At 37.9% G+C, this 12836-nt stretch overlaps 1 protein-coding gene and 1 pseudogene across 1 annotated transcript; one reads left to right on the top strand and one right to left on the bottom strand.

Annotated features, from left to right (window-relative positions):
* The first annotated feature begins 646 nt into the window (after positions 1 to 646).
* On the top strand, positions 647 to 7395 carry LOC113346104 (annotated as a pseudogene).
* Positions 7396 to 9565: 2170 nt separating this feature from the next.
* Positions 9566 to 12484, bottom strand: LOC113346132 (protein NETWORKED 3A-like). Its single transcript, XM_026589725.1, has 3 exons — positions 12168 to 12484; positions 11217 to 11347; positions 9566 to 10559 (listed from the first exon to the last, which is right to left on the bottom strand). Exons 2-3 carry the CDS (start codon positions 11314 to 11316, stop codon positions 9808 to 9810), a joined length of 852 nt encoding a protein of 283 aa, XP_026445510.1. The 5' UTR covers positions 11317 to 11347; positions 12168 to 12484; the 3' UTR covers positions 9566 to 9807.
* Between the last annotated feature and the right edge of the window lie 352 nt (positions 12485 to 12836).

Consider the following 12836-nt stretch of genomic DNA (forward strand, 5'->3'; position numbering starts at 1 on the left):
TATCCCAATGAAAATCCCAACTGAAATAATGTTGTTGGCCCCATTTCCACCCATTACAAATCCCAATGTTAGAGGGCTTTCCCAAACCGTCAAATTCCTATTAGAATTTTTTACGGGATATATGTTCAATGGGTGTGGCACTTCCGTTCATCCGATTGCCAAACAGTAAGTCTAGATTTGACTTCCACTCTTCCACCTAATATTGCACGTACAAACACAAGTGGCCGATCCCATTTATGCTCACACCTATCTCGATGCCAAACACGCATCGCATTATCCATTCGCTTCCCTCTCGGAAGAAATAGAAGTGAAAACTTCGGTAGGTCTGGACTTGTTGATTGCCGAACACTTAACACGTCAGAGTTTAGAAATGCTATTCGGCGATTAATGCCCCAGGTGCATAACAACACGATGGTGAAAGGATAATGGGTCTAATGAAACCGGTGGTAAAAGTTTCGAATTCTAGAGTGTACCTTGCTATGCGGGTCCCACGAGGTGAGACCCACCGTTGCGCGATAATGAAATTATAAAATTTGAACGGCTATTTTGACTTCTAGTACAAAACGGCAGTTTAAAATTTAACGGAGGTTCGTGTTGAGAAAAGATTTTAATTTCTACTCCCCCCTTTTTCCCGCCTATTCACTGAAAAGAATCCTCAATTCTAGTCTCCGCCCCCCAGTCTCTCTTTCTCTCTCTAATTTCTAATCCACGATTTTTCTAGTCTAAGGTTTCAAAGATGAACCAGTATCACGTCTATGAAGCAATTGGTCGAGGAAAATATTCTGTAAATAACCTAACTTTACTTCGATTTAGGGTTTTTTATTCATCTATTTGAGTTACTGATTCTTGGTTATGTTTTCAGATTTTTATTTGATTTTGAGTTATTCATAAAATAAAATAAAATTTATTTCTGATGCTGTTGTTGTAGACTGTTTATAAAGCGAGAAAGAAGAAAACGATCGAGTATTTTGCTGTTAAAAGTGTCGATAAATCTCATAAGAGTAAACTCCTCCAAGAAGTAAGTAACTAGGGATTTTCGTTCTTGTTGGCTTAATTTCTTTGGTCACCATGTAATTTGAACTTTCCTTGTAACTAGATCTGAAGTTCACTTGTTAAGGGTTTAGGAAAAATGTAAACCCTATTTTTTAATGTTGGTGGAGACTTGTTCTTTACTGTGATTGGGGAAACTGCTGGTGGAGCTGTAGAACTTATATAACCAATGATAAGGGGAAGTTTAGAAGTCGGCGGGCGAGTTAGGCATCCTTTGATTTGTGAATCCACCATTTGTAGTATTTGTGAAAGAGGACGATGTATAGATAAGAGTATCAAATTGGACCAACAACTAAGCAGGCTCATCTCTGGCCAAGGCATTCCATTTTGATATAGATTAAATGTTATATTCTGTTCATATCCTTGTTTTGTTTTATATTGTTCTAGAATTATTCCAAGGTCATGTGCTAATTTGTCTTACACAGTTGTTACTGTCTTGCCAAGTGATATATGTCATATATATGGAATGAGGAAATACTTCCCAGTTCTACCTTTTGTTGCTTATGTTGTATGCTGATGAATTCCTATTTTCTATGCAGGTAAGGATTGTTCACTCTTTAAATAATCCAAATGTACTCAAATTTTATTCATGGTAAGCAAGCCCAGGTTATTGGTTATTCTTTTGGTACATAAGTAGGCAGCTTGATTGGTCAAGGTGCTTTAAATATATGTTGCACTATGAAGTATCTGAACGTTTAAATGTTAGCAATTTAGACTAAAATTTACCGCTTATCTTTGAGGTTGTTATGTATTTCTCATTTCATTTTTAGGTACAATCTTTTGAGATGGTTAGAGTGTATATTTGCCAGCATCTAATTTCTTAGCAAATCTACCTTTTAGGTACGAGACTTCAGCACACTTGTGGTTGGTCTTAGAGTATTGTGTTGGTGGGGATCTCATGACTTTGTTACGTCAGGTATCATACAATATTTCTTTGGTGCTGCTTCAGTGCATTTTATATCTCCACTAGATTCTCTTAATATTGCTCAAATACTGAAATACTATGTTAGAGCTTTGTTAAAATTTACTTACCAGACTTCTCAAACTAGTTTAGGACATATTAGCTTTTCATGCGTTGTCACAAAATTAATATTTATTCAATATAAGCCATGAAATCTTTAGTATACAGTGCTGGCCTGAATAAACGATTTGCAGGATCTTCTAAGGTATGGTCCATATGTTCATAATTAAAAGTTCACAAACTGGATTTGCAGGATTCTCAGCTTCCTGAAGATTCAATACATGACTTCGGTCGTGACCTACTAAAGGCGTTGCAGTAAGTTATGCTTCAAGCTCATATATTTAGCAAATTGTTTGATATTTCTAAGGTTTTGGTACATAGTGTTTATCTGGGAGCTGATATCTGAAGACTGCCACTGCTGTTTAGGTACTTGCATTCAAATGGGATCATTTATTGTGACTTGAAGCCGTCTAATATCTTACTTGATGAGAACGGGCGCACAAAGGTAGTTTGCTTTTCCCTTATTTTTCTGTTCTTAAAAAGAGGGTATATACGTACATTTTCCCTCTGAAAAACTCTTATTCTAATTTTCACTTTCTCATTGGTAATTGCAGCTCTGTGATTTTGAATTGGCCAGAAGACTAATAGATATATCCAAAACTCCATCTTCCCAGGTTAGTCCCCATCATTTGATGTTTACCGTTTTTAACATGCATGATTAGTTCATCAAGACACTCTCTTAATCTTTAAATGAATTGTTGTTTTGTTAGCTACCACAAGCGAAACGTGGAACACCGTGTTATATGGCACCCGAGTTGTTTCAGGATGGAGGAGTGCATTCATATGCTTCTGATTTTTGGGCCCTTGGTTGTGTACTTTATGAGTGCTATGCGGGTAGACCTCCCTTTGTTGAAAAAGAGTTCACTAGGCTTGTAAAAGCAATATTATCTGATCCATATCCTCCTCTTCCTGGCAACCCAAGCCGCTCGTTTGCGAGTTTGATTAACTGTCTTCTGATAAAGGATCCAGCTGAAAGAATAACGTGGTCTGATCTGTGTTTGCATGACTTTTGGATAACAAAATTCAATGTTGTGGCTCTACCTCCAGAGCCTGCTTTCCTTGACATGATTGAACAGTATGCTAAACCATGTCTTTCAGAACGTAATGGTGACAAGCCACTCCAAAGCAAGACACCCCCAAAAACTCGGGAAAGAGACTCAAAAGGCGTTCCTAAACAGGATGAGAATTCTATTTCAGGAGCGAGAGGGTTTGAGTCACCAGCTAAGAATACGCCAAGTGGCAAGAAAATGGTGACAAAGGCTTTTGGTAGGGCCGTTGTGGAGAAGAAAAAAGAATTTTCAATTGCTCCAAGAGCAGTGAATCTTTTAAGACTCTCAAGGATTGCAAAAACGAATTTGCAGAAGGAAAATGATAAAGAGAACTACAGGAGACCCATGGCCAAGAATTCTGAAAATGATGCTGAGGTGAAAATGGAGAATAATGATATGGAACTTGATTTTAGTGAGAATGTCGAGGATGAAGCAAATGATGAAGCAACTGATGAAGCCGATGGGTCTGATTCAACTTCTACCACCGATGAAACACTGCCGATCCAAACTCAAGATAATGACAGAAGAGTGGAATCCGATCATAATACAAACCAATCAGATTCCCCATCTGACACTGATATGATTATTTGTGACGACTCACAAGAAACTGGACAGGAATCTTGTACCCCACAGTTTGATGTGGCTGCTACACCACCTAGTGTTGGTCACCCGAGAAAAGGGAAGATGCTAAAAGCGGGTTTGGATAGTGGCCCTAATGCAGACTCTTCAAAGTCATCTAAAGGTCTTTCTGATGTACATTGGCATGCATCTGATCTCTCGGTAAGACCTGTTATGCCCAGCAGAAAAGGTGACAAGGCATCACAGGCTATACCATCGCTTCCTTTTGATGCAGTGCCGGTATCTGACTTTATAAAGATGCCTAAAGAGCATCTTGAAAAGCTCAACCATCGTATACTATCTGTTTTGAATGGGAATACTCCTATTTCAGAGAAGCAAAACGTGATAAGATACCTTGAAATGTTAAGTGGAAATGCAGATGCTGCCAATATCGTATCTAATGGTCAAATCATGCCAGTTCTGGTCAAAATGTTTCGATTATCGAAGGCTTCCACACTGCGTGTCCAGCTTGCTTCATTGATTGGCTTATTGATTCGTCATTCAACTTTCATTGAAGATGATTTATCAAATTCTGGCATTTTAGGAGCACTGACAGATGGTCTACGGGATAAACAAGATAAAGTAAGAAGGTTTTCTATGGCTGCTTTGGGAGAGCTGCTTTGGGAGAACTGCTTTTCTACATATCCACTCAGAGTGAGCATGATAGAGAAAGTAATCCTCCAGAGTCTCCATCAAAGGATACCCGATCTGCGTCTGGTTGGCAGGTAAACTTCCCCTTCCTGAGACTATGTCCTCTACTTCACGAGTCCAAGTTTGGAAACTTCAAAGATTTTCAGCCATCTATCAATCACTATAGCCATTTCTAATAGGGCATTTTAATTTATTGAACTAAGTGTTGCAATTCATTGGTGAAATGTTTCATAAAGTATATTTTACTACTCTAAACTCATTAGCTTAAGTTTCTTTTTTTGTTCTCGAAATAACATCTTCTTGTCTTTTTACAGGTTCCTGGTCCAGTTATTGCATTGGTGTCTTCAGTTTTACAGCCCGGAGAAGATGATTTAACTCAACTTTATGCTTTAAGAACAATTGAAAATATTTGTAGTCAAGGAGGGGAATGGGCAGCTCGATTCAATAGCCAGGATGTGATTAGAAAACTTTCCCACATATTTAAGGCTGTGGGAAAACAAGAGAGTACGAGGCTCACTGCTGGTTCATGCTTGGTACGCTTGGTTCGCTCGAACCCCCCTAGCATACAATCTGTAATGGATAAGCTCTCATTCAAAGACACTGCAACTGCTCTCATCAAAGGGAACCCTCGTGAACAGCAGATTGGTCTGAACCTTTTAATCATGGCCATTCACACAAATATGAACCGACAGCTTCATCTCGTGGAGGAGAAGCATCTGATACAAAGCCTTCTTTCTCTCCTTGAGCAAGGAACTGAAGTTCTGCGAGGAAAGACGCTCGTTTCAATAGCCCTTCTTTGTAACAATGACCAAAAATGGCTACCCCATTTCTTCTGGAATGCAAAACTGTTGTCAGCAGTTGATAGATTGGGTAAAGAGAAGGACGAATATGTACAGCGGTGCTTGGATGCCTTTGTTGGGCTTGTGACCAATACTGTGCCGGGATTGTTGAAGACTATAACTAATGATGTGCGGGAAATCATGGGCGGGAGACGCCTTGGCCAGATCTCTTCTTTGGGTGGCCGGGCAACTGCGAAAACAATCACTAATTTCTTTGCTGTAATTCTCCATCTTCTTGGTAGCTCCTCATTCAAGCAGAGAGTGATGAACCCTCAGGTCTTGCAGCAAGTGCCGAATCTCATCAAGCTTGTGGAGTCACCTTTCCAGGTATGAAACTATCATGTACCCTCCTTTTTCTTTTGTTATAGCTTCCATGCAAAAAACATTATGACACATGAGAATATTTATATCGAATTTCATTCCTGACCAGCAGAAACCACTTGTGGTTCAGTTTGCTGATCAATCCTCTGTGAACTGCTTAGCTATATCATTTTAGTACCCATCAGCTTTTAAGGCTGCTGAATGTTTCTTGTTTATATCGAGGCCAATGTTACATTGCTAAGATGTTTTGGCCATATTCGATTACAGGGTACTTCAGATGTTTTGTACTCAAGCTCACATATGATCTCACTCATTGATTTCAGGGAAGAGATGATTTCCAGATAACGCTTCTGAGGATTTTGGAGTCTATAACAGATGAATTGTCCTTCATTGTTGCAAACCCTGACATTTTTATCAGTCAGGTTCTCCCAAGTCTTGCCATGCTATACAAGGGCAATAAAGACGGAGATGCTAGATTCTTATGCCTGAAACTTTTGTTTGATGTGATGGTAGTTTTCTTGAACGAACCATTTGAAGATGAGAAGCAAGCAGAGAATCTGAAGTTGATAGCAAATGGTCATTTCCTTCCTCTCTACCCGACGTTGATCGAGGATGAAGAACCCATCCCTATGTATGCTCAGAAGCTCTTGGTTATGCTGATTGAGTTCAATTACATAAAAATTTCAGATATTCTCCACTCGAAAACAGTTTCCCAGTGCTTTGAGTTTCTCCATGGTGACCTCTCTAGTGCAAATGTGAACAATGTTAAGCTCTGTTTGGCTCTAGCATCTGCTCCTGAGCTGGATACTAAGATTCTCTCTCATCTGCGAGTGGTGAGAAAGATTGGTAATCTGCTTGAGTTTGTGAATGCAAAGGAGATGGAGGATTTTCTCGAACCAACTCTTGCACTTTGCAAGGCTTTTCTTCTGCGCGTCATGGGAGCCCTCAAAGGAGTTCCTTATCCCAAGGAACCAGCTCTCTTAAGTGATGGTTCTTCTGATACAAGGGTAATCAATCAACAAAATTACATTAAAGATATACCCGATTTTGGTAGCAACGTTGGCGTCTTATTGGAACTGAGTAGCTCAGATGAAGCACGGGTTGCAGATTTAGCATCCGAATGTGTGATTTTATTACTCAAGGCAGCACCAAGGGAAGCCACAATTGGGTTGTTGACGAACCTCCCCAAGGTTGTCGCAGTCCTAGAATCTTGGAGCCGAGTGGCATCAAGCTTACTATTAAAGCGAATGCTGCATGCTGTAGGGTATTCCTGTAGGCAGTATATGTCACAAGCAATGATATTATCAATATCGGTATCAGATATTACTAAAGTTGAAACCATTGTTTCCATTCTTAAAACTTCGGGCATTCCTGGTGTTGCGGATGCTGCTTTTATTGTGGGCTTGGAACTACAACGACTTCCACGTTGCAAATGAAATTCAGAGTACTTTACAATAACTGTAAAAGCCTAGCGGTTATCATGAAGATCGATTAACGTTTGAGAAATGACCCTTCCTCATACTGCGGTGAGTCATTTTATTTCAAATTACAATACACTGTCAGTGCCCTAGTCCGAATCTGGCCAATCTCTGTGTAATTTATGTAATACTTGTAACCCTGTTGATCTGTATTAGTTTTTCCATGTTTTCATTTTCCATCTACATTATATCCTTTTTCCTTGCATCTCTCGAACTTATTATGTAAATTGAGGCTGTAAAAGAGTAAGGACACTGGAGAGGTACTATCCTTTGTCACTGCAGTGTGACATAACTTAGTGTTTTTACAAGAATAGATCTCTCACCTTTTCTGTTCCTCTGAATATAAGTTAGGATACTAGGGTTTTGCTTTCTTTGCCTGGGTTAAGAGAATCAATGGAATTACATAGAAAAATATTATGGTTTGTTCATAAAAGTCTAAGGAATAAAATGTCTATTTTCTCATGCTGTGTTTGATTTGAAAATGGAATTTGTCTGCAATAGTATCATGCACGTGAAGAAGCGACAAATACATGTCACTCCTGAATGAATCTCAACCACCTAATCTTTTCCTACATATATAATTTTTAACAACCCCATCACTCTAGGTTCCAACACATCTTGTCCTTTTGTTTTGTGTTGTTGGTGTGAAGTTCCTTAATTGTTTTTGTAGATTCTTACTTCCTCCAAAGGAAACTCATCGCGCTGCTAGTCTGTCTTAGTGAAATTATTTTCCAAACGTCCGATGGAAATTACAACAAAATTTTGACACTGTTCGGGCATACAAATTTCAAGCCTCTACCAACCAAACTGGTCCCTGAATAACGTGTGTCTTTAACGTCGTTTACTTGATTCACCCCGTGACTTGCGCGGGGACAGCAACGTCATTTTCTGTGTACTTAGAGCAATAAAGTCTCTTTTCCTTTAGTATTCGAAGAAACAAGAAATACCAAACCCCCAAAAGGTTGTTAAGAAAGTGGTACTTATGAGTTTCAGTCTAATCATATTTTTTTTGAGTCAGATGAGTCAGATCTGACTCAAAACAAACATATCGAGTCAGATCCAGATGAGTCAGGTGATTTCACTCAGATCCAGATGACTCAGATCCAGACGACTCAGATGAATCAGGAGTAAACAAACATAGTGTAAGTTGTATCCTCTGCACCAATGAATCTGAAGTAATTTGCAAGAGAAATAGGAATTCTGCAAATATTTCTTACTAAGCCCCAGTAAAAAAGTGCTTAATAAGACCCTAAGATGAAAAGCAGAACTTTATGAATCAATTTTTTTTTTATTGTGTTACCTAACCAAGACCAAAATAGCCAGTTGTATCATGTGAGGAAAAAAAAACTTAATAGTGATCTTGTCTGTTAGCTAAACTGCAAAACATGATTTGCTGTATTCTCTTATCTTTTACCCCAATAATAATCAATTTACAACTTAGCACTGATCCCTACCAAATACCCCTTCCTCCCCCTTTTACCAAATCTCATCAACAAGTAGACACAGATTCATTCATTCATTCCCTCAAAATTCATTCTCTCAGACATATTTATTACACACTCTCCCAGAGAGTGAGAGAAGTTATCATATCATTCATCATCAATACACAATTATGGGTTCCTTTTCATTACTCATTAAACTCTTGATTACATTCATGATGATTATATCACCTACACTATCCACCAGAATAACTTCAGAAAAGATTTCAACTATTTCAGCATCACCAGCATTACTACCAAACCTACCACCAGTTTCATCTCCAAGTTTATCACCAGATGTAACTCCTCTATTCCCTTCACCTGGCACTTCATCATCAGACCTTTCTCCATCTGGCCTCCCTACAATTCCTTCAAATCCAAGTCCACCAAATCCTGATGAGATGGACTCTTCTGATCCTATGTTTGCTCCTTCTATTGCTCCCATGTCTTCTTCTTCTACTATAACGATTGGGCCTCTCAGTTTTTCCTGGGTTCTTCTTCTTCTTCTTGTATTCTTGAATTGAAATTCAGAATTATTATTATTATTAGGTCATGCTTCAATTATTGATTATTGTTGTCATATTTTGTAGAGTTTTTTTTGTTTTCTCTTAATTGGGTTGTGCTTCAAGTAAGTATATAGTGGTGAGTGATGTGTATCTCATTGATTGTTCCTAAGATTATATTAAAAATCTTCTTTTTGATTTTTCCTGTATTATTTATCTCCATTAAACTAATCTTTAGCTCTACCACTACTACTACTACACTCTGTTTCAATGATTCATTTTTATGTCTTGTCATGTGACCCTTTAATTGGCAGACCACCTCTTTGATCTCAAGACATTACTTGGAAACTTCTATCCTAGATTCATGGAGATGCTGGGTGCCTGGGTCTGTTTATAATGTACTGTTTAGTAGTGCGCTAGTGGGTCTCTCCCACTAGCATTTCAGAAATGGATCCTGAATCCACTTCTGGGATCAAATCCAGCTAGGATAGTAACGAAAACACTGCGATGCCATGGCAAAAAACAGAAACATTGTAGAAGCTCAGAATATAGATGTCAAAGATTAGAAGGAGCAAGAACAGAATCTACATACATATATTTTACTATTACATAATATAAACCAGTTGATAAAGAATACCTGAAAGAAATGAGTTAAACCCTAGACCTAGTTTAAACACAACCATGAAACTCCTAGTAAGATTTTTCTAATTGTTACATTATCCTGCCATGATGAGATCTCCATATAACCTATGTTATTAAAATTACAGTTTCGCTCTTTCCTGTCGCCAAAATCATGTTCTTAGAGAGCTACAATGGTTGTGACTTTAGATTTTGAAAGCCCATTGAATAACTTTCCTGAAAACAGTTCCTTGAATGTATTGAATTCAAATGGATTCTTTTTCTTGAGTGATGATTCTGTAACCTTACTCTTAGTTCGATTCAAATCGTCTCGCAGAATCTCCATGGACAAACTAAGTTGTCTTATGACTTCTCTCTTTTCTTCATCTTTCTCTTTCAGTTGCTCCTGTTGGATCTTATTCTCTTCTTTAAGTTTCTCTATCTCTTCCTTCAGTTTCTTAACTTCTTCGCTAATACCAACACTTAAAATTTGCACTCCTTCACCTTTGTGAACTTGGTTGACTTCAATCTCGTCAACTTCAGATTCCCCAAAATCTTCTTCAAGATCTTCGCTTCGTTTATGGACCAAGGCAATCTCCTCCTGTTCTGGGTCGTCGACTTCAGACTCTGCAGACATATCAGACTCGAATGCATCTTCAGAATAGCTGTCGTAGCATTTCTCCTGGTTTTGTGGCGACTTGTTTGGTTGGTATTTAAACGGGATAGGTGCACTTAAGGAGGTAATCAAGCGGCTTTTGGGTTCTGACTTAAGTAGATCGAATCGCTCAGCTAAGGAGCGGTGTGTCCTGTAGAAATCTTCAACCATGTTAATCAACTCAGGTCTCTTTTTGTAGTACATTTCTGCTCGTTGGGCAAACGAATCTGCATCTTCTTCAATCAATTTCAGCATTGCCGTTGTCTTCTCATCCAGTTCTGCACAAGTAAAAGTAAACCAAGTTGAATTTTAACACTACTAGACAATCCACATTATAGGGTCATGCCCATGAAGTTTGAGTTGTGGGTCTACTGATCAAAATCACCGAAATGATCTTATGGAGTGGTTTCGGTTGCATACATGAGACAATCAAAGATGAAGTTTCTACTGTAGGTTTAATCAAGTTTACTTGTTTCAGCCTGTTCTTGTAACCAGTTCTATTTCAGCCTGGCTGTTATCTCAGTAGCTGGAAAACCCAAGGCACTTGCTAATATGTTCTAACACATTTGGCAAGACATGAACCAGAGCGAAATAGGAAACATCGAAAAAGTGAGTCATGTTTTTGCAACCACTGAAACATTGGCTCGCGACACTCTAATGTACTAGTATTGAAGGACTACTCCAATTGAAAGAGGGGTTTAAAAATGCATGACTGTCAAGTGGTCCTAATGAGGATACAATCCACAACAAAAGAACAATTTAACATATAACGGTCATGAATCACAACAAAAAGAAGCTAATAAACACTTAACGGTCATGAAACGAAAAGAGCCATTAAAGTTACTATTTTTTTTTTATATATATATAAATTATGTCTTTTAAATTTGTCTTAAAAAGAAAAGCAAGCATAGATGGGTAAAGGAAAAAGATGTTACCAGAAAGAGTTGATTGAAGCCACGGAGAAGTCTTTTGGTTGTTGTTATGACCATGAAACCACCATGACTGTGAAAGTTTCTTCTGTTCTTGCACCACCATTTTCAGCACTTACCTTATTCTTCTTCACCTCCTAAAAACACCAAATACTCATTGTGATTATTATTTCACAAAAAAATTAATTTTATAGTGCCATGAAACCATGAGATTTTGAATCTAGGAACACCCATTTTCAAAGATACGACCATAATTATCATTAATTGCAGCACATTTGTTAACAAATTAAGTCCCCTGATTTGATTAATTTAACCATAATTAGAAGGTTAATTAATAGTAGACGGTCAATCAGTAAGGATTTTTTTCTTTTTTTATTGACTATTTCACTCTCCCATTAAATGAAAAATCTGACATCACATTTCTCAAGAGCCGTTGATAAAGAAACAATAAAAATATTACTTGAAAAATAGAATAAAAATATTCAAAATGTAAATCTCCGCCAAAATCTACAGCAAGATCTCAAATCTATCGCTTCTAGAGGACTCAAACCCTAGTTGCTAGTTAAAGATAAGATACAGTACCATGGTATTTTTCAATACCCTTGACTTAGTTCAACTTATACGGGTATGTTAGTCATTTTACAGGTCATATACAGTCGCACAGTTCTTTCTTCTTCTCTTTTTTTTTTTTGAAAAATTACCGCCGATAAATTAGAGACGGTGACCGGAGAGATAGATGAAAATAACTTGTTTTGAAGCAAGGGTTTTCTTCTAAAAGTTACAAAAACCACATAGAAACACTTGTGAAACTAACAAGACATAGTTTTGAGAATGTAAAAGTAAGGATACGAATGGAGGAACTGATAACTGCCGGAAATCTCATATCCACTACTAGATGAACTGAAAAGTAATCGGGAAAAATCTTACATTACAGAATTAAGGAGAGAGAGGGGGTACCTGAGTCGTTGGAGTGTGATAATAGAGAAACTGAAGCAGAGGAAGAAGGTTCCTTGTTGTTTGTCTCTCTAGTTTTGGTTGGGAGGAAGAGGGGGGGTTTTATTTACCTCTTCTTCGAAAAATACGTCTTCTTTTAAGATTCGGATTGGTCTTATACACCCAATCTAGAAAGAATCGCAAATTTGGACCTTTGGGATTTTGACAAGTGTCCGGTGGGACAGGTATCTCGAGGTTAGGAAGTAATTTTATGCGTCTACAACTACCGTATACACGTGGGAAATGGATTCTGCAAAGATTTTAAATAACCCCAACAAGACTCATATTTACTTGGCCAACCACCTTTGATTCTCTGAATGAGCGCATAAAACTTGAAAATTCGTTGCGAGGGTTTTGTAATTTGGTGCATGACAGAGTGAGTTATATAATGTCACATGTTTTGCCATATTTAAATTGTATAGGGGAGCGTGGTTTGGTGTAACGGTAACAAAATCTCAAGGGTCCACTACTTAGAACTTTTAAAATAAAACAAAAGTTGCAATTGACCATTATGATTAGCAAGCAGTAACTAATGAGCCAATGGGAGACATAATATGGGGAAATTTAAATCACTTGTCGTGATGAAATTATCTTGACCCTTTGTCGATATGAGTAAGAAGATCTTTAGACTTT

Source organism: Papaver somniferum, unplaced genomic scaffold (assembly GCF_003573695.1).
Source record: "Papaver somniferum cultivar HN1 unplaced genomic scaffold, ASM357369v1 unplaced-scaffold_93, whole genome shotgun sequence".
NCBI lineage: Eukaryota > Viridiplantae > Streptophyta > Magnoliopsida > Ranunculales > Papaveraceae > Papaver > Papaver somniferum.

Excerpts from the sequence above, each read along its gene's own strand:
- LOC113346132 (XM_026589725.1), bottom strand. The coding sequence starts at position 11,316 with ATGGTGGTGCAAGAACAGAAGAAACTTTCACAGTCATGGTGGTTTCAT. Across the intron at positions 10,560-11,216 it reads GCTTCAATCAACTCTTTCTG|AACTGGATGAGAAGACAACG; the intron begins GTAACATCTTTT and ends TTACTTGTGCAG.